A 22,353-nucleotide genomic window follows, 5' to 3' on the forward strand; every position below is an offset into this window, starting at 1 on the left:
CTTATATTGTTCACTCTGGGAAATTTCACCAGCAGCCTTGATTCCATTGGCCAATGGTCATAAGCGCCCTCCAGAAAGGTTTTCCTCTTATTTCTTCCAAAAGTGTTTGTGGTACCTTTTTCCTTATTGCCATATCCACTTTAACTTTCATCAAAACAGTAATTTTGCAGATTGGGTATTCTTGTAGAACTTCATAAGTCATATGTTTGCCTGATTTTTTTTATGTATCTAAAATTTATTGATTGTAATGTTACATAGAAGTTTACACAATGTTTGTATTATAGAGTACATAAGTTATTTCATACATTAATTACAAATGTGTTATTTCAGCTTAATTTATACAACTGGAAAGTAGATTTCATGAATCTTTATCAAAATTGATTTGGTGGTTCCACTTATGATGGATATAGATCAACTACAAGGAAGTTAAATACATTTTTATGCTGTTTGTCACTTGGGAGTCTCATGCATTTGAGCAGGCATATGTTTTTCTCTAAGCTTATACATATGGAGTGCTTCTAAAAATTCCTGCTGTGATTTAACATGGGAAACAACATGTGTATTTTTGGTAAACTCTATAGGTGACTTTGGCTGAGGTAATCTGAAGGCCACATATTTGAAAGTACGTAATTGAGCATGGCTAGGGATGCTAACAGGCCAAGTAAAATGAAATGCTATTAGCAAATGAAACTTAAAATCCAAGGAATCCTATTCTATTTCTTTTTCTTATAAGGCAGAGAAATATTATAACTTTCTGAAAAGTTCTTTGCGCCAATAAAATCCTTTTTAATTTAGGTACACCAAATACATTCACAGTTGTGTGGCCCTACACACTCTTGCATCATCAAACCAAAAAAAAAAAAAAAGTACTGTAAAGTTAGCTTGGATGGGTACTGCCACCCCAAGTGTGTCCCCTCAAATGGAGACACTTAAGATGCTATTCACGGCCAAGGATGTGGCAGTCAGGACCTGTGTGACTGGGGCCAGTGCTTCAATCATCTGCCAGGAGTGGGGGAGAATAATACCTGTTTTTCTGTATTATTTTCCAATTATAAAAGTAGGAAGAAAAGAATACAGCAGCAGTGATTTGGTAATCAAGCGGGGAAAGTGTCTCCCACTTGGAGTGGATGTTTAACAAGGCTGCAAATGAGGCAGCCACTTGATTAGACCCAGTTTTTGAAGCTGCGGGGGCTGGAAGTCTAATCACACTCCCTTTCAGTCTACAGAGCTTCCACTTGCCTGAACTTTTCAGTTTTTGCTTGGCTTTACCCTTCTGTTCTGTCCAAAGATGAATTGAATGTAAAAAATATGAGGGCATGTTTTAACACATCTGTTTATTGTTTTATAATGTTTGATTTTAAAAATAAATGCTAGAACTTACATGACAATTGCCTAAGGTCACATACAATGCTGCAGTGTTTGACACCGTGGGTCACTGAGCTGAAAAGAGAAAGAGCAGGAAGAGATCAGTATTCAATTTGGGATTGTGTGTCTTTTCTCAAGTGAGTATGGCGCCTTCTTCCTTGATGTGAATGATTATTGATTACCTCGCTCTCAGAATCACAACTGTGTGAGCAATTTGTAGGGTACGGTGAAAAATAAAACCCAGTGTCCCTGTCTAAAAAAATATAAGTAAATAAGACTTTTAAAGAGGCTGTAAAAGGGCATTAAATCAAGCTTGTTGCCTCCCTAGCCACAGGTGCCTATGTGATTGTGTCGGTGACCCAGGGAGGAAGCCAGCTTGGCTAGAATTCTTTCAGGAGTTAACAACCACTGGGAGGGGGAGGGACTAGATCTGATTAACAGGGCCTTGTTCCTCCATTCCAAAGGCAAGTGCAGCTTGTTTCCCGGGAAACCTGAGGACTTCAGTTAATGTGTAACCAGGGCTGAATACCAGTGCTGACTCCAGTGACCTGCTGAGTAATGACCTCTGCTTCAGGACTTGCTTTAGACAGCCAGCACCTACTGTGTGACACCTGCAGGCTGGCCTCCAGCGTAGGGACAGACAGAAGAGCCATTGAACAATCATTGCTGTGCTCCCTTATATTACATTCTCAAAGACACCTAGATAGCATAAAATAAACAGTTAGAAAAAAATGCTTATTTAGGGAGGCTTCTTTAGATAGTTAATAAACAAAAGGAAATTAAATCAGCACTGTGTGCTGTTATCTTTTTGTGAAGATTGACATCATGGAAATCACTTCTAAGATTTGTCTTGGTTACTCCCACGTATCCTCAGTGATTTCATTGATTCAGGGATCTTCATCTACATGAAAAAGAAAGCTACTTCTATGATGGCCAAGTTTAGTGGGTGAGCTACAGAGAGGCAAAGAGGTTTCACCTGCTGAGGGTAGACTATGTACCGGACCACACATGGTTTTAAATGGTTTCTATATTCCTATTTCTCAGTCAGAACTCAACTAAAAAAATGGCCATACACCTTCCCCCGGCTAATTAAAGCAACAGAAGACTTTCATTTGGGAATTTAGGAGGCAGAAGTTCATTGTAGCATCTTTTGGCTCTGCTTTTTATGTTGTTACTACCTCTCCAAGGGAGTTTCTTGTATAGCAAATGGAATGATTCTAGCAGAGCTATGTGCAAGAATTTATTCCTCAATGAAAGAAACTCATGCTGGGATTGACTCCCAGGGCTCTGACTTGTGCATTTGCCCACTCCTTGGATGCTCTTATGGGATATCTTGCATGTAGTGGTTGAAGAGCAGAGGCATTTTTTAGTATGTAGACTGAGGATGGAAGAGATGTTCCCAAAAGCTGCCTGTTGATATTAATACGAGAAGGGAAAATGATTCAGCATAGTTGTAGTAACTGACAACTACTGCAAAAGTGTCGTTATTGACTCTCTTGACACCGAAGTCAACTGAAGCTGAGGAAAAGGAGTGGGAGGCAGCTTCACTGTAACTCTCTTGTAGGTCCACGACATCTCCTAAGATAAAAGAACCACAAAGAGAGGATTTATACTAGTGCATCCCGCCAAAGAAAACTAGTCTGAGCACCCCGAAAAGGAAGATATCTGATAACCACATTTTCTTCAAACGAAAAGAGACAGAGATGGCTTTATGTGGATGTCAACACTGGGGAGCTTCATGACGATTCTGGAATGTACATCTCACAATGACTAACATTTTATGTGAGCACAGGACTTAAAAACCCATAAACTCCAGACTGAACACTTGAGTATTATCTCTATTTTTTCTTTTATCTCCTCTGTCTGACTGAGTGGCGACCCTCAATAATTTTTTTTTACCAAGTTAATGAGGTCAAATGCATGGCAGATAAACCAAATCTATTTTATAGTGAATTACACAGCCTAAGATACTGCAAAAATATTTTCCATGTTCATCAGTACCAGATAAATTTTCTAAAGTCTAAAATAGAAAAGCAAAAGGCAAATTATATCCTACTTTTTATTATGAGTGAGTCAAATACATGTTCTTTGCCATAATTTGTCAGCTAATATTACAGTTCTTTTTATATTTTATCAATGGGTAAATGAAGTACCTTTACCAGAAACCTTTTTGAAGAGATTGATAATTCATTAAAACCTTTGCTCTCCTAGCATACTAACACATTATAAGAAGAAGTTAAGAGGCATATAACTCATCTGAGAATATTCAACCATTTTTCTTTGATATTGCAAAGCAGATACTGTGCACATATTTTCTAAACTGCATGGCAATTTGATAGGGTTATGCATTATGGAACTGCTAGAGCAAGCAACCTGACTGAACTTTTCAGAGCCGTTATGTCTTTGAGAGACACTGTGATCAAGATACACTTTAAAGTAATTCTTGTGGCTTGGTCTCCAAAGCCTCTCCTCGTCCTCTGCTCTTAGAGGATGCTGCCAATAAAGGCACAGATGCTAACAGTCCTTACACACTAGAAGAGACTGTAACTCTAACATTACATAATCAGTCTGATTGGATACGCTCATTCCTCTCCTGACTTCTTCAAACCCTTAGGATCAGTGACTCACATACTCAAAAGTAGCATCTGCGTACATATACATGCACACCCACAGACATAGACACATACGCTCAGACACCCATGAGAGGCAGCAGTAGGGGAGGAAAACTACACATTTTTCTTTAACCTGTCATAATCTCAAGGTTCTCCGATTAGGGATTTTGGTTATATGATATTCTTCTAGCTGTCTACACTGATCATTTTGATGTGTTGTCATTTGAAATTGAGGAACATCTGTAACCACAGTCATCCATTTTCCATTATGACATATTTGTGTAGCATCTCTAAGAGATTTCTTAGTACAAATTTTTATTTATATTACCTCTAGAACAAAATATCCCAAATCATCACATGGGTTGAGTTAATGAAGCTCCTGAGAGAAGCAGAATTAGTTTGTGAATTCCACCTGGAGTATTCGGTGCTCTGGGACCCTCATTAAGTTTTAGCTTGTTTCAGCAGTGAATTGTAGTCGCAGAATGAACTTAAAAATTTCTACCATCAAACTCTCATATGTTGCATCCTCATAGTCTAGCAACTTTTCAGAAAGCACCAAGTCCCACTGTTCCTGACATCTTTTAGGAGTTGTCTTTCTTTTTTAAAATTATTGTACCATTTTGTAAGCCATGGTTTTTTAAGTAAGAACTTTTGAGAATCTTTCGATAAGGTTTATAAAATGTGAATTAGAAACGTGAATAGTATATTTTATGTCAAATTCACTCTTATTTGTAGACTGACAACCAGTGTTAAGGTTTAAGATTTGTAGTATCAATACCTAAATGATTGCTAGCTAAAAAATTCTGCACAGTTCACTTCTACTTAACTTTTCTCACAGACATTTCTCAAAATAATTAAAAAAAAACCCAGCCATCTTATCTGCTGATGGTAGATAATTAAAAGTCTATTGTCACAACTGAGAGTATTTTTAACTTGATATTATCATGCAGCTTATGAATTATTTTAAGAGCAACTCTTTTCATTATCTTATTGTTAAATCTTAACTAGTTTTCTCAAATCTAACATTCATGTAATTGGGTAAAGCAAAAAATCATATGCATAAAAGTGTTTACATAACTATGAAACAACCTGAATTATCTTACCCTAAGGACCATTTTCTGCACTGTTATGAAATGCATACTGCTATTATCCAGCATGGCTACAGGATACAAGAACATTTTCACTTTATATTACTTTGGACCACATAATTTCATTTTTTCCCTATATTTTAAGAACATGCCAAATTATAATTAAAATCAATCAGTATGATTATTCTATAAATGGTACCCATGCCTGAAATAAAACAGTTTATGTTTCTCATTAGTGTTTCCTATTAAACTGTCCATTGTAATGGGAGTGAGATATTTTACCCTATCTTACCTCAAAATCGTAGATCAATGTCTATTGTTCAGGACTAGTAATTTTATGCTATAATGATAGCCAACCACTTCTACTAAGACTTGTTCAGATGAAATCAATACAGGTTAAATGTTAGCAAAATGGTAGGAGTATCATTTCATAATGCTAGCTTGGAGAAATAAGGAATGTTTTTAATGACTTCACTTAATAATTTCTATTGTATTTCAAGAGTATATACTTGACTCACAGATTCTTTTACAGATTCATTTATAATTGTGCACATATGTGAGGATGGGTTCCCAACTCATGCTTTTGAATTTACATGAATATATATCCTTCCTGAACAGCTTTCATTCTACACTAGACAAAATGAGAGGCGGCCATATTTTCCTTTAGTTGTATGTATTCTCAATTTAAACATATGGGATTAGACATAAATTCAATCTGTTATAAACAGTAATTGCTTAACATGTAATCTAATTGAAGACTAGGCGCTTGTGTTAAGCATCCTTCAGGCAGTATTCTGACAGCACCTCCTTCTCCCTCTCCCTTCTAGATCGGGGCACTGTGCAGAAGGTGGTAGTCCTTCCAAGCAACAGCTCTGCCAGCGGGGAGCTCATTCTGGAGGAGCTGCAAGTCTTTAAGGTTTGTCCATTACTTCTTCCTATTCATCTCAACACATGCATGATGACATCATTCCTTTACTCCTCTAGCCAGTAAAAATATCCAATGAAAGATTAAATAAACAAACGCAATAATTTTTACGAGCAGAAAAGCATCAGATAAAAGGAGAAATAGAGAACAAATATTTTTGTGAAGTATTTTCTCATACTTCAAGTTGTCTTAACATAAAAGGCTAACTTTTTTTTCCAACTGTCATCACAATTCAAAGAAATTTGGTCGTCATTATTTTTAATAAATGAGCCTCTATGGCCAAGGTCTTGAATAGTTTGCCATGCACGGGTTTTTATCATTCCCCTCACAAACTACTGTAACTCGAATGCCTTCAGATTACTGACTGCAGATAAGCTTCCTCATATTTTTGCAAACCAGTCATAAATAAAAAACCTGCTGTTGTTTGATTGCTTTCCATTCAAATGCCACTCTGGTTAAATCAAACAAATGTTCCTTCTTGGTTGACACTTGAAGTCTTCTGTTCTTACTTGAGATTTCACTATATTGTTCTCCTTGAATTGAGGTTTAGGAAGAAAGAGAGAGAGAGAGAGAGAGAGAGAGAGAGAGAGAGAGAGAGAGAGAGAAACAAGAAAACAAAAGCAAAAGTATACACAGAATCTCTCACTAAGGTCTCCGCCAGTCAGGACACACGCCCAGAGGCCCTTTTCTTCTTCCTCCTTTTAGCTAGAGCTTGTCACTCTCACTGCAGTCTGGTCTCCAGCTTGGGACCTTCCTACCTCAGTTTCCCAGTGCTGTAATTACAAAAGAGGCCACTAAATTCAGCCACTATTTCCTCTAGTTATCTGGGAACCAGCAGAACCGGTTTCCTGCCTTGCTGGTTTCTTAGAGTGGCTACTGCGGTTCTGCAAGTGCCCTTCTTACCTGCTTTTGGAAACTGAAGAGATAGGCAGCCTAAGAACTGCATGGAAACTTTGGCCTGGAATCAATCCTTTCATAGACTTTATTTACACCTAAGTCAATTAAGACACCATGGCTCCTGGAGCGCAGAGCTGGCCACAGCCTGATTTTGCTCAGTGGCACCTCAGACCTCCCAGCAGCAGACAGAACAGCTCTGGTCCAGTTAGCTGTCTTACTTAGCTGACCTGACTTGGACTGTATTGACTCATTAATATCATTATTGTGGTTACTAAGACTATTGGTTTCATAAGCATTTAATTGCTTAAGATACAACTCAGTTAGATTTCATTATTAAAAGTTTCAATTAAAGAATGTAACGAAGAATGGAATCTAATATAAGTCAGAGGCACACCAGCTACTTTCCAGTGTGTTATTACATTTATCACTTTAAATATTTGACTCTAATTTGCACTAGGTTCTTTGTGACTAGCACATTAAAACTACGCCCATCGGGTAAATGTTTTACAACCTTGGCTTTATAAAGAAGTTGAGGGCTTCACTGTATTAACTAAAATTGTAGTGCACATTGTGCTTTTATTTTTTTCCTCGTGCAACCAACTAGGAACAAGTTGGTGATTCCTGAAGATGACAAAAAGTTACATAGAGCAAACACCTCATTTTTAATATTGAAGTATCTTTCTGGTTATCGGGCAATGTTTAATGAAGTGAGTTTGACACACGTCTAAACATGTATGTTATGGAAGAGCCGTAAAGGCATGCACATTATTCTGATCAGTAAGAACTATGTATGGGCTGTTACATGACATGCTCTGTGGTTATCATCAAGGGGATGAAACTCTCTATGAAAATACACAGACAGTCACGATGCATGTAGGAGACGTCGTTCTAAAAGGTGTTGGAACTTCCTTACTGATGCCTGTGTGGTTTTCTGATAGAGCAGAGTCAAAAGACGCTCTTGGCAGATGCAGTCACTGTCTTTGGCATGTGTTTGTGTCTCATTTCTGAGGTGAGGTAAACGTGACTGAGTGTGCATGATATATTGCAATGGTCATGAAAGGAAATAATGGATTTATGTAGGGAAAAAGTTCCTTAATTACGTATCATATGGAAATGCTGTAGAGATATCAGTGTAACTTTTGGAAGGATAGGCAGAGTTACTACACAGCACAGAAGCGTAACATCTTTCTTTAATCCCACAGTCATGTTTGCTGAGTGTCTAGTTACAAAAGGCTTACACTGAACTCAGATACAACTCCGCTAGTGGATCTGGTGACTGTAAACTGTCACATCTGTCCCCTATGTACGAGTGTATGTTTAAAAAAGGATAATAAAAATTGTTGCCACTTAGAATTAGTGATGTCACCTTTTATTTCATCTTAAATGTTTACAAACATATACAATCCAAAAAAAAAAGCTATAGTGTTGGGAATAATTTAATTTCAGAGTTTGCCTCTGCTTAAATCATCTAAGTCTTTGTGGATCACCATCAGGTTACCAGAAATTTAAGTTTAAAACTAATTATCATAGTTAGGAAGTAAAGTTATCAAGTGGCTTTCAGAAAAATTATCTTTGCAGTGTACAAAAAATTCCCTTTGCAGTGCAGAAATAATGCCTTTGCAAAGACCAAAGGTTTTAGATGCTTGAACAACTGATTTTAAAATTACAGATATTATAATTATTATAACTGAGTTTATAATTTCACACAAAAAAAGAGGCCTTTCTATCTATGTATGTTTTTGTTTCACCAGTGAGAACTCAATAGCATGGTTCAGTCTTATACATTGTAAACAACCCTTGCCTGGAGCAGAATAATGATTCCTGAAGACTGTGTTTTGAAGTTCTCCCTATCATCACCCCCCCCCACACACACACACACAGATCCAACCCTCACCTCAATGTCCCAAAAACATCTTTCACTTGGCACCGCATCTTAAGGCCTTTTGTGTTAATTGTCTGGTAAACCCATTCCTTCTTTCAGGTTCAGGCACCTGTTACACAGAAAGTCCAGTCTTAGCCCCAAAGAAGGAACTTTATGGAGAGATCATGAACTAAGGGAAAAATATGGCATTTTGAATCTTTTTTTTTACAAAACTTGAATTTTTACATTCAAAATTGCTTTTCAGATCATATGAGCAACTAATATACATTTTCTAATCTTGTAGAATCATGTTCCCATAACAACAATGAAAATTTCATCTAAGAAGGTAAGAACTAGCCCATTTGTTTTGCATAAATTTAATGAAAGAAGATCATATATGCTGAAAGGCATTCCAGAGTATTGTATTTGCCATACCTTCAACTATTAGGGCATGTGAGATTCATTCACTATGGTAAAAATTAGCATTCTAAAAATAGAACTTAACATAATGCTTGGCTTTTGTAAATCAAGGCTTTCCTACTAGCGAGAAGAAGTGATCTACCCACTTCTGCTTTCCTGATATCATCATATCTTTGAAGTAATCATGCAATGCTATATCCTAAGATTTATACATATATCTACAAAACCCTTAATATAAAGCTATCTGTGAATTTGAGGAAGGACTGAGTGCTGGCAATTGACAAGAGCTAGCTTATCTATGTTCTTTTCCTGAACATGAAAATACTCAACCATCATGAGCAGTTGACGACAATTCTAGTTTTTCTATGTCTGTGATGTATTCTGTTCCAATTCCCATAGGTAGTATCTTAAAGCAAAGCCCTAAGAGCGACCTCCCTAGAGGCAGACTGAGACAGTTTTGCATGCATTTGAATCTCCACTTGACTATAAATTACTGGCAAGTTGTTTAACTTCCCTGACCTAAGCTTCTACATCTAGAGAGCAATGTCTTTCTCACAAGTGGTGGACGTTAGCTGCCTAGGATAAAATGACACGAGTTAGTGCTGTCTGTAAGAACCTTGGATTCTATTTTTCTTGGAGTAGAGACCAAAGACTTCAGATGCTTGAGCAACTGATTTTCTAATTGTCATGTTCTTTGCCATAGCCAAACTCCTAGAGAGACATGATGTGGTGGTATTCGTAGTCAGTCTGGTGCTCTTTGCACTTGACCAAATTTTATGAGAACAAATAAATATGACATAATGGAGTTAACGATCTCATCTGTAAAAATGTTTGCATGGAGCATAGCAAACATTTTCCCAAGTAGCAAGAAGTCATTCGTCATTTGGCTAATGTCCTATGGAGCTGATCTCAAGTCTGAATTGTCTTTGAAGCCAGCAGGGAGGCCTTTTGTTTATGATGGCTTAGTGAAAAGAGACAATATAGAAGCAAGATTCAAAATCTTCACAGTCATTTTTGTGTCATGGTAGTCGTATATAAAATGTATGCCTTGGCATATTTATAGGTCATATGTTACACTGGTGTTCAACGTCTTATGCTGCAGATAGGCTAATGTGCTTCAGTGGAGAGTTAGCCTCACTGCAGGGGTAGTGACTTGATTTTCTGGAACTCTAGCTTCACGAAAAACTGCACTACACTTTGCGGTGGGAAGATTGCAGTTAGTGAAGGTGTTTAAATATCATGAATTTGATAACTTTCCTAGTCCTCAGATTGTTCATCCATCTTTAACCTTCTTTTTTCTTTTGGTTTACTCTTGTACCCAATTTCAAAAATATGCTGATATTACTAATAATTAAATTATATAGAGTAGAATCACCTTTTACCTTTTTCTCAAATAAACTAGCATTCTTAAAATACTTTAAATTAAATGGACACTGTCCCTTGCCTGCTCCCTTTAGATAGATATTTAGTTATTTAAGAAATGCATCCTGGGACCTGAACCTCAGGGCCTCCTGCACAGCAGCCATGTTCTTCCACTGACTTTCACCCCAGCCTCCTTTCCCAAGATTCATTTTGTGACAACGTATTAGCAAGTGACCAGTGTGGTCTGGGGTAGTCACTCTAGCCCAGACAGGCCTTGAGCTTTGTCACTCTCCTGCTTTAGCTTTCCAAGAAATTGGATTTACAGATCTGTGCACAGGGCCTGGTAGCAAGCATTTCCATCCACTGCTCTTGAGGGAATGACACTGACCAACCATAGACCGCAGCATTGCTTGAAAAGTATTTAAATGTCTATATGGTAATCAATCAATTTCAGATAATTTCTTTAAATCGGTTGGCATGAATAAAGTAGCTATTTGAAACATGATAGACTGAGATATGATTTATGTCATTGAAACTGAAACTTACAGATTAGTAATTTTTATTCATATTTTAATCTACTGTTGTAATTAATTCATATTTATTGTCAGTTCTTTTCCCAGTATGTATTCTGGGAATTTTATAGCTTTGTGGCATTTGGGTCATAGAAGAATATGTCAGCACAAGTTCTACTACATTATATAAAATTTTCAAATAATTAAAAGTAATCAGTTTTTAAAAAACATCTCAATGTCTTACAAATGATGCAGGAGGCTAACTCTATTTTCGACTTTGTAGGGGTAATGAATATGGGTAGGCAAAAAAAGAAATTTTGAGGCATGCTTAAATGCAAACTCTCGTATTTGGCCTGGTGAGATGGCCTAGTGACTAAGAATTCTTGCCAGTCAAACATGTGGACCTGAGTTTGGGTCTCAGCATCCACATTAAATAGAAAGAGGCGAGCATGAGCATGGCTGAAGCACAGAGGGACGAGGAGGAACGCTGGGGCTTGCTAGATGACAGCGCATCTCTGCGTTCAGTAACTTACTCAAAGGAATATGGCAGAGTGCAATAGAACAAAATGACTAGTGTCCTCCTTTCCACGTTCACGAGCACACAGGTACACACAGAGGTGCATGTGTAACAAGCACACACATACAAGCCTAGATTCATATTTACATAAAAAAATAAACATTGGATTATTCGTTTTTCATTCAACCTTAAAGTAGCTTTAATAAGTAATATGTAACTTTCAAAGCCACGTATTCAACTGTTTTCACTTTTAGTGTGACTGATTATCTTGTACGTTTTCTTCTAAACAAAATGTCTTCTATTTCAAAATTAACCTGTGCTGCTGTACTTGAAAAACATGAAAGCTTGCGATTTGCTAAGAGACAGAAGTCAAAGGAAAAAGAAAACATCATAATTTAAGTAAGCAATATATTAGCTCAAATCGGAGAGAACAAGGAATCCCAATGTTTAAAACAGATTAGCATCTCTATGGTGCACTTGGAGCACTGTTATTGTTAGTGGAAAGTGGTGATGTTATAGGCTTACTAAGGGAAGGAAAGTTCTACTTATTTTGGCTTCATACCCGCTTTGCTTCTTGTTTTGAGTATTTCTAAATAAATCCATGGGTTTGCGGCCATATAGTATAATGTGTTCCTGCTGAAGGTCTTCAGATTTCCACATCTGAACTAGATCATCGTGATTCTCCTTACAGCAACAGTTGTATGTGAGCTCCAATGAGGGGATTTCCCAGCTGTCTCTGCACCGCTGCCACATCTACGGCACAGCCTGTGCGGACTGCTGCCTGGCTAGGGACCCCTACTGTGCCTGGGATGGCCACTCCTGCTCGAGGTTCTACCCGACTGGGAAGCGGTGAGTACCAGACGTCCACGTGAAAACCCAAAGAAACGTCACAGGGCAGTGCAGATGTGGATCACTTCTGTGGCTGTTTTTATTTTAAAAGACAGTGCAAAATACGGCCATGTGGAGCACTACAAACAGCCTTTCAGGAAAGAAGACGTCGTACTTCATGACTTCAGGTTTCACACTCTTCCTCTTCGTGGAGAACTTATGCTCTAGGACCCATCAATGCACTAGCAATGTTTAACTCTGTTTTCATGCTAGCTGATGTGTGTGTCTGCTGTGTCACGATAGCCTTGAACCCCACACTGGTAGGTGTGGCTGCACTGCTTCCTTATAACAGAGAGGTTCTGTTGTTCATGCGAGTACCAAAGAACAGATGAATTTCAAAAGATAAAATTTTGAATAGAACTACCTGCGTCATTCTTGCCACAAGCACATTGTTCTAAGAAAGATATCCACCCGGCTTGCTTTGAAAACCTCCTGAACATGCTTCTTCCTGTTTGGGCAGTGAAAGCATGGCCGCTGGATAGGATGAACAGTCTAAGTAAGGATGCCTTAATCCCAGAAAAGTTCAAAGTGAGTTGAAGGGATTTCCAGTGGGAACCCTGGTGAGATAGCGGAGAATATGCAGAACTTGAGTCGGATGAACTTGTAGATATTTCAATAAATATTGAGACATAGGTTATGATGGATGAGAGCTCCAAAACCTGTTTAAAATTATAATCAGTGGAGGAAGCAAATGACTCTAGTCTTAGGAACCAATGAACCATCCAGGAAAGCATTGGGTGGCTTCTAAGTTTTTTTTATTATATTATATTTGTATCATATAAATAAATTTGTATTATATTTGTAAATTTAATATATTTTGATCATATTCTTCTTCTCTTTCAAGACCTTCCAGATCTTCTCCTCCTTCCTACTCAGCCAACTTTAAGTTCTTTCTAGAAACACAAAACTTTAATACAACAATAAAACCAAGAGAAAAAAAAACACTCCCCCCCAAAAACCAACATACAAACAAACACAACATTGCAACTAAAATAAAAGCACAGAGAGAAATCTTTGGGGTTCATTATAGATGGTTTTTAAGATTTACAAGACCCGTGCCATTGCATTTTTGTAAGTCAGTCATGACCCTTTTTGTCTGTTAATTCAAGAAATATTTATCCTGAGACAAAAACTTTCCAGGCATTGTAGAAAATAGGAAAAAAAAAAAAAAAAAAAAAAAAACGTGAGCAACAACAATAAAAGACAAAAATCTGTGTTCAGGTATAAAATGTTCTGAAAATGCAGACAACCCAATGAAGCCCATGAGCATGTGAAATAATCATATGGTCTCTGGGTGTGAGAGTGGAAAGGGCGTTACATACATGGGAAGCAGCATGGGAAAGGTTGAACGGATGACCATAGAGTGCCATGGTGGGACAGAGAGTGGACCGAAGCATCCTCTGGGGGGAACAACAGTCTAGAAGGATGCAGGGGAACAATGAGGAGACAACACAAAGCTCATGCTGGCACTGAGAAGCCTCTGAAAGGAGAAGGAAGGTTAGAAAGAAGAAAGTTTCCAATGCCAGGTGAAGTGGGACTTTATCAGTAATTTATCATCACTCAATCCTTGTGCTTGTTTAGACTGGAAGTTATCTGACTCTTAGTTCTAAAAGGTCACTAGCTGGATATTGTTTTTTTTATATAATTATTTATTATGTATACAATATACTGTGTGTATGCCTGAAGGCCAGAAGAGGGCGCCAGACCTCTTTACAGATGGTTGTGAGCCACCATGTGGTTGCTGGGAATTGAACTCAGGACCTTTGGAAGAGCAGGCAATGCTCTTAACCACTGAGCCATCTTTCCAGCCCTGGATGTTGTTTTTATTGGCGCATTGGCATTGGAAGTAGTTGGAACAAGTAGGAGGACAAAGGATACAGAATGGGGTTCTAATCTAGGTCACAGAGAGGAGCGGTCAAATACTCTGTGAAGTATTCGGTATGGAAGTGTGGAGAACTAGAGCAGGAAAACAATTTCCAAGTTCTTAAAACAAGAGCACTTGGAAACACGTGAGCATCATTGTCTGAAAGTGAACCCTGTGGAAGGAGCCTGTGTGAGGGAGAAAGAAGACATTAAACCAAGCATGTCTCTGAGACACTCCAGCCTGGGTGTTGAGTAGAGAAAGAAATGTGTACTTGGAGTAAAGTGGAACGGCCTAGGCTGGATCCCCCATTCTTTACAGATACTAGGTATGAGGAGGACTCCCAGGCTTTGAACCAGGAGTTTTAGGTCTATGTGCAAAGGCTCAATAATTTCCCTCATTTGCCAGAGGAGTTGGGTAGGAGCTCCTTCCCTTCCGTCAATTTCCCTTCACGTTTAGATGCTCGTCCTCATGCAGTTGTTTGTATTTGCACTGACTGAAGAGTTAAGAACCTGGACACAGAAGGTGAGGGATGCAAATTTCAACCATGATCTCAAATAAATTTTATTTTTGCAGCTACTGTTGGATTTTTCAGAAGTATTTGTCACATATTTCTAAATATATTAAAAATAGTGTTTTGAAAGTCTTCCCACAGCTAAAATATTTGCCAGACAATACATTTTTCCCCCGTAGATGCTCTAGAGCTAAGTATGGCATCGCCAACACCAGGGTTAGAGTCTTTGGTCTTTTAATCAGATCTGATGATGAACAAAGCTGGCTCATGTCACTGTCTAAGGAGCAAAGTGAAGTGGGGATTAGAAATTGAACAACACAGCATCTGACAGATGAATTGGTCCTTTTTTGTAATGGGAAAAAAACGGAGGAGCAGAACCCCTTCCTTGCAAAGGTTTTATCTGAGGCTGATGGGAATTTTTAATTTCACAGAAGCAATGCTTTTCCAGTAAAATACCCTTCCATGTGTGGAGTACCCTTGCATGTTTGAGATTCAGTATACATTTCAGAGGTCTCTGAGTATGTTCACATACCGCCTCGCCTGTTATACATCCTGTGACATTTTTAAGATTTATGCTGAAACACGGGTTACACAGTGCCATCATTACCACCAGAAACCATGAATTTAGTCATGCTCTTTATACACAAAGTATTGACACTCCTTTGCATTTGTTCGCTCTTCCAATATCATGTCTAGTATTAAAACATGCGTGCAAGTCGGAAAAGAAGCAAAGTATCAGCTATTTAAATAACTGTTTTGACTACTATACCAGTGTCTTAACTTTACCATGAAGACATAAAATGCAGCGCACACACATGCATCCCCTTCTTCCCCTACCCCCACACACAGTGGATGAGCTTACCCATGTTCTTTTTTTGGCTGCGGCAATAGAAGATTCACTATAAATATCTATACTGTTTAGATATTCCAAATTATTTCCAACTCAAGATCCACTGTGAAGAATGTAAAATGTGTTTGCAGAATGAATTGATATAGTTTTTCTATTTGTTTTCTGTAGGGACTGAAAGATAAAAATGGAAAAGACCATTTGTAGTATTTTCAGCATTCACTTTTTTACGAGTACTATCTTATTTGGATTTATTTTCATTTAATTACCTGTTTGTAGCAAATACCGCATTAGATTAATTCATTGTAATTAAAGCAAAAATATACCCTCTGTATGGAAGCAGAGAGGTAGAGTCACAGCCAAAAAACAGTTGAATCAATACATTTACATAACATTAAACACCGACTCAATGATTCCTTTATTTTTCGACAACTTGGTATAAAGTAAGCAATATGCGCTTTTTCTCACCACTTTGAAGTATCTGAAATGCTTGCGTGTATCAGTACTGCAATGCAGCTTCTGATAATATTCATCCTGAATTAAGGCGGATAGTTGGAAAGTGGAAGATGGGATAATCAGTTCAAGCTTTCTAAACCCCTTTTCTGTGAAAGTAGAAAGTGATTTCATTGTTTATCCAAAAGAACTGCGAATAATGATGAAATGTCAGTGAAGCCAGCCAAAGCCAAATCCTACATGTAATGTAATATCGCGCTGCCTACCAGCATAGTTCTGTTATGCCCCAGGAATGCATTCAAGGAAACTGACACATACCAAAGGCTCTAGCTGATCTCATCATTAAAAAAAAAAAAAAAGCTAGAGCAAGGTTTTCTATTTAAATGTCTGGAATTTGATGTGGCAAGTTCACTTTGCCTAGCGTGGGAGGTTATATATTTTGCACAAGTAACACCCCATAGTGCTGACTGCAGAACAATAAATTTAGACATTGAGTGTCTAGAAGGCTGAAAATGACCAGCCCCACCCTAAGAACACTCACCAAGTGCTGTTTTAGTATCCATTCCCAGGATTAACAGTAGGAACTAGTGCAAATACGTGGCAGTAAAAATGTGAACCTGGAGCTGGTCTAGAACAGGACACCGATCAGACTTCCTTACATGAGAGTGACTGGTACTTCCACTACTTTGTGTGATACTATACATATATAAAGTCAAACGGTACAATTTATATACCAACATTTCTATAAATGTATTTGGTGACATAAAGTATTAGCCACTTCTGATAATTTTTAAGTGAGACCGTCATGAGTGACATCGTGATTAATGTTATTTTGTATGTTTAATAACCACTGTATGGCTTTTTATTTCTGTTCAGAATTCTGATCAATATTTCATCATCAGGATAAAATATCAGGACCTGACACTTATTTCAGTGAAATAGTATCCTCATTCACACATTTAGCTGTGTGTTTCCAGTATTTAAAGTCAGTGTCCACGTGAGTTTTAGTGGTGACTGCATGTATACAGCTACTCTCTTTGGGTCACTCATCTCCTTTATGAAGTCAACATTAAGAGAACTGAACCATCATGAACCTGAGACTCAAGAAGTGAAATCACTAATGAGCAAATACTATAAGGTTTTATATAACTAATTTTCAGTTTACAAAAGTTACACATTTTTAAAATGCTTTTTACATTAGGATATTCCAATTAATAATCTATTTACTTGGCGATGATGCCTTAAAAAAATCTCCTAATAAGTATTGTGGGAGAATGAGAAACTGTTATATCCCCTAAACTCAATGTTGCTATTAAACAGATATCAGCATCATTAACATCATTGTTGTCTATAGGGTAAGGCATTATATCTGCATCTCATTTTCTAAAAGTTTTCATATGTGACTACATAGCAATAAATATACTATTATACATATATAATATAGATACACATGCATAACAGAAAATATAGTAAATATAGAAAAAGTACATATAAACATCTTAGAATTCACTGTACGCACATACTCATTGAAAACCTGAAACTCTTTTAAGTAAAAGATTATTTCCTTTGTATTCAGCATTCCTATTTATGTTTCCAAAAAGCTTAAAACAAAAACATCCACAGAGTACTGTCTTTTTTAAACAAAAGTGTGTTTATTTAAACGACACTTTCAAAAGAAGAAAAAAGCTGTTGTGTTTAGCATTCAGCAGTTTTTGTTTCAGTGCATTTTGGGTTACCATCTATGAAATAAAATGTGATACAGTTATTAAGACAACCCAGCATCCACCAGGGAGTGATGATGTATCCTGTCATCTTTGTGACTGTCCCATTACAGATGATAAGATAGAGGAGGCCCCACTACATCTAGAGGGAGAATGGGTTCCAGCTGTCACTCATGCACGGCGAATGGTCAGGGTGCTGTGTGAGATAAGGAGACTTCCTCTCTGCTTTCTAAATTAAAGCTTAGGCAATCAAGTGGCCGCAAAGACTAAAACTGGGTGCTTTTAATGTAGCATAATCGTCAGTAATACTTATCCCTTTAATATTTTTTTTTGCACTTACAGGAGGAGCCGAAGACAAGACGTGAGACACGGGAATCCACTGACGCAATGCCGAGGGTTCAATCTGAAAGGTATTAAAAGGGGGCAGGTGCTGACCATGGTGAAGAGCAGCAGCATTCTCCTCTCATTAAGTAAGGCCCTCCACTCAGGTCATCGAGAGCACGGCAGCATTCTGCCTCCCGTTGAGTAAGGCCCTCGACTCAAGTCATTCACTTGAGAACGCGGCATCATGAGTGTGTAAAGTATCTGTGAGTTGTACTCAGGTGTAAGTGCTGTCTGATAGTCACTGTGGAGAACACACAAAATCAAGTGTTCTGGAGCACGTGGCAGCCAGGGTCTCACACAGCTGGCAAACCCAGTTTTCTTAGACACTTATTTCTCTCTGAAACAAAGATTTTACTTTTAAAATTGGCTAACAAGTAACACAATAAAGAGTATTTTACTGAAGCAAATACACATAAGAAAACGTTTATGATTTTAATTAATTTGAATCATAGACCTCCATACTGTTTATAACATTTGCATTGTGGGACCATCTTCCAAGTATCTTAGGATGCTTACTGTCTTCCCAAACATAATCAATGCATTTATTAAATATTTACTAAACATCCCTTTCCCCTACTTCCTACCAGTAGCCATCCTACTTTCTTCAGAGTTTGTCTATTTTAGACATTCGGTGTGGTGGAATCACACAGGATCTGTGATGCTATCTATGCCTAGTTCTTTTCATGTTTTCAGAGTCTCTTTACTCTTTAACATATGTTTTTTCCTATTTATAAAATTTATTATATATATCATAATTCATATATTCATTATATATATATATCACATTTTGTGTATTTCCTCATCCTTTTGTGGAGACATGTACAGCCCCCAGTATTACAGATGCAGAGAAAATCCTTCAGAGATCCAGGTTGAGACTCAGCTGCGGGTCTGCCCCTTTTACAGTTTACCGGAGCCCTTTCTCTCTGTCCTGACAAAGAGATGCCGTGTTGTTAAACTTTATGGAACCCTTCCCTTCCATCCACTTCAACCAGCTTTCTATGACTCATCTGGTGCTGCAGGCTTATTATTTTAAAGATAAAACAGACTGAAACGAAGAGTAACCCCAGCATCCAGGTCTACGGGGCAGCAGGCCCCGAGTTCTATATACCTAGGCTGGAGACTAACCTTACACTGACCAGCCACCTGAGCCTGGGCCTTCATTTAGTACAGCAGGGCATTCCTGTTCCTTGTGATGGTAACTCCAAGATGCAGCTGCAAGTTAGGTCATCTAATTTAGGGAATTCATCCACTTTGCCCTCTGCTGTTCATGGAGCATTTTCATAAACATCGCGTCCGCTCCTGTTTAACATGCTCCTCGTCGCAGTGCTGAGAGCAGCGACATGAGCTAACATCAAATATCTCAGCCTCAGCTCGAGTTCTTTCTTGTGATGACCTCATCCATTTTTCAAAGTCTGTAACAGCATCGATTTCGCTCACTGATTTCGGAAAAAAAAGCTCTCTGTTTCTGTGTTTAACCTCTGCCTGATTTCACCAGTGTTTCATTTGCCGTAAAACTTTTATTAAAAGTTTAAACATTTGTAATCTGTGCTTTAGAGATGAGTAGAGGAACACAGAGATGGTTTAAGTAACTTGTCTCACGTTACACCGCCTGTAGTGTGGGTGTACATTAGTTTACCCCATGTTCCTTTTTCTGCAAAGCCTGGCTTTTCAATCATTGTATTATATATAGTAGACATCCTGTGCTTTCAGTGTGAGCTTCTCCATCCCACACTGGGTATGAATTCATGGATGCCATAAACCCAGCTTCCATTTTGTCTGGTTCTTCACACCTTACTTATAGTGTGTTTCTTCATATATTACCCATACTACATATGTACAGATATTATACATACTATGGTATATTTCTTCATGACTCATGGTCTCAACTTGTGCAATTGAGAAAATCTAATTTTCCAAGGCTGTTTTAGTTATTAGATAATTAAAGCTGTTACAATCCTCAGTGCAGACTAATAAATGTGTACCAACGTGACGTTAGGTGACTTTTAGTGTCTCTTTCACTTTGCATTTAAATAAAATGTCTAGACCCGTAAACTTTACTGACTCCTATATGGTGACAACCGTGCTGAGCACAGTTTTACAGGGGGACACGTTCACATGGAGGAGTAACCTCTAACGTCTGTTCTCTCATTCCTCCGATTCCTGCTTTCCAGCATACAGAAACGCCGCCGAAATTGTTCAGTACGGAGTACGAAATAACAGCACTTTCCTTGAGTGCGCCCCGAAGTCTCCCCAGGCATCTGTCAAGTGGCTGCTGCAGAAAGAGAAAGACAGGAGGAAGGAGGTGAGTGGCCCGCCCCCACCTCCCAGGCCATCCATCAGAACTCTGGGAGTAGCGCTAATTCAGCATTCCTCAGGGAGGCAGAGAGACACTGTGGAGTGAAGACAAAGAAGCGTCCTTTTATGTCAGGGGCATGCCATTGCCATCTTCTTTCGTCTTTGTCCTTAGATTTGAGGGATTAGTTAGAAATCCCCTCTCCCAGCCACCTCTGTAGTCTCAGAGTTTGTAACACGAACTCAAGAGCGAGGACGGGAGGAATATGTAAGGAGGGACGCGTGTAAGATGTGTGCGAATCCGGAAGCTAAGACCGCATACAACAGCACCTTTGTGCGACTCCCGAGATAAAAGGAGCTTGAAAATGTTCCGTTTCCTTCAGCAAGAGATTATGCTGAACTATGACCCTTTGTTGCAAGGAACATTTTTCTGCGGTGTGGTCATGTTTCCATTGCATTAGCATTCATGACCCTTATATGCTGCTCAGGTAATTTATGCAGTCATTGTTTATGAGACCACTGGTTTGTTTATTATTAAGGAAAAGGACCCCTAGACTAGCAAATATGTATACATATAATCTTACTCTGAATTTTTATTGATTATCAAGAACTATTTGAAAAGAATGACATTGCAGATTGGCATTGTCAAGATTGTAAATCTGTACATATTGTAAATACCGAATTCCATGATAGTGATGTCGCACTGTCCCGACGCTTGAGATGAAAAAAAATTACCTGTGCATAAATGCAGCTCCTAATTCAAAAATGTCATGTTGCTACTATACCATCAATTTCAATGGAGCCGACCAGAAATTGGCTGCACCCCTGCATGTGTGTGGGTTCTATTGTAGGTGATTTTGTTTCTGTAGTGTAATCCAGTTACACAAGTGCACACAACACAGACACATATTAACTTACTCAAGATTACACATTTTAAATCTAAATACAATCTTAGGTTTGGATTTTATTCACAATGAAATGCACGTTTGGACAGAACTTTGATAATGTAAAAATATCCACATATATCATCTTTATTGATTTTGGTCCTATTTTTGTTTTTATTCAAAGACAGACCATCCAGATTGTAAATGCCAGGAGACTTCCCACTCTTGGATTCTCAATCTCTTCATTGCTAATACAATAACTACGACTGTAAAGCAATTAGTTGTGATGCAAATGGATCTCATGTGTGTAGCCAATACACAGCAAATGGTCATTTTCTGTTATAATCCCTACAGTGGATTATAATATTACCACATTTTTTATTACCTTGCTGAAGTAAATTTCCTTGAAAGTCTTATAAGGTAATGTCCTTGTCCTTACAACTTAGTTTTAGCCATCCCATAGTGCGATAATTATTTTATTTTTTTTAAATCTCATAAAAAGGATATAGGCAAAAGTGAGCACATTTGTTTGATGCATTTTTCCTGTTCATTTCTTCTTCTCTCATATGATACATTCTGACTGCACTTTCTCCTCCTTCCACTCCTCCAAGTCACCCCCGCCCCGTCTCTCCCAGATCCACACTGCTCCTGCATTTCTCTTCAGAAAAGACCAGACTTCCAGGGCTATCAACTGAACATGGCATATAAAGACGAAATAAGAATAGGCATGAATCCTTATATATAAGGATTCATATATATATATATATATATATATATATATATATATATATGGAGAAGACAACCCAGTAGGAAAAAAAAGGGTTCCAAATGCAGGCAACAGTATCAGATATACCCCTGCTCACACTGTTAGGAGTTTCACAAAATCCCCGAGAGAGACAATGACAACATATATGAAGAGGACCCATGTAGGCTCTGTGATTGCCTAGGCC

General features: G+C 38.1%; 2 protein-coding genes across 6 annotated transcripts in view; one reads left to right on the top strand and one right to left on the bottom strand.

Annotated features, from left to right (window-relative positions):
- Positions 1-22,353, top strand: part of Sema3c (semaphorin 3C) — a 150,008-nt gene that overhangs the window by 123,202 nt on the left and 4,453 nt on the right. For all 4 annotated transcript variants that reach the window (XM_050139805.1, XM_050139804.1, XM_050139807.1 and 1 more), the window contains 5 exons: positions 5,893-5,981; positions 9,053-9,094; positions 12,251-12,408; positions 18,186-18,253; positions 20,399-20,529. In XM_050139805.1, coding sequence (XP_049995762.1) covers positions 5,893-5,981; positions 9,053-9,094; positions 12,251-12,408; positions 18,186-18,253; positions 20,399-20,529 — 488 coding nt within the window. The remainder of the gene's footprint in view (positions 1-5,892; positions 5,982-9,052; positions 9,095-12,250; positions 12,409-18,185; positions 18,254-20,398; positions 20,530-22,353) is intronic.
- The window catches only part of Cd36 (CD36 molecule (CD36 blood group)), a 203,043-nt gene that overhangs the window by 48,549 nt on the left and 132,141 nt on the right, over positions 1-22,353 (bottom strand). The gene's annotated exons all lie outside the window — the stretch shown is intronic.

Source organism: Alexandromys fortis, unplaced genomic scaffold, assembly GCF_014885135.2.
Source record: "Alexandromys fortis isolate MF-2015 unplaced genomic scaffold, M_Fortis_MF-2015_v1.1 scaffold_38, whole genome shotgun sequence".
Taxonomy (NCBI): domain Eukaryota; kingdom Metazoa; phylum Chordata; class Mammalia; order Rodentia; family Cricetidae; genus Alexandromys; species Alexandromys fortis.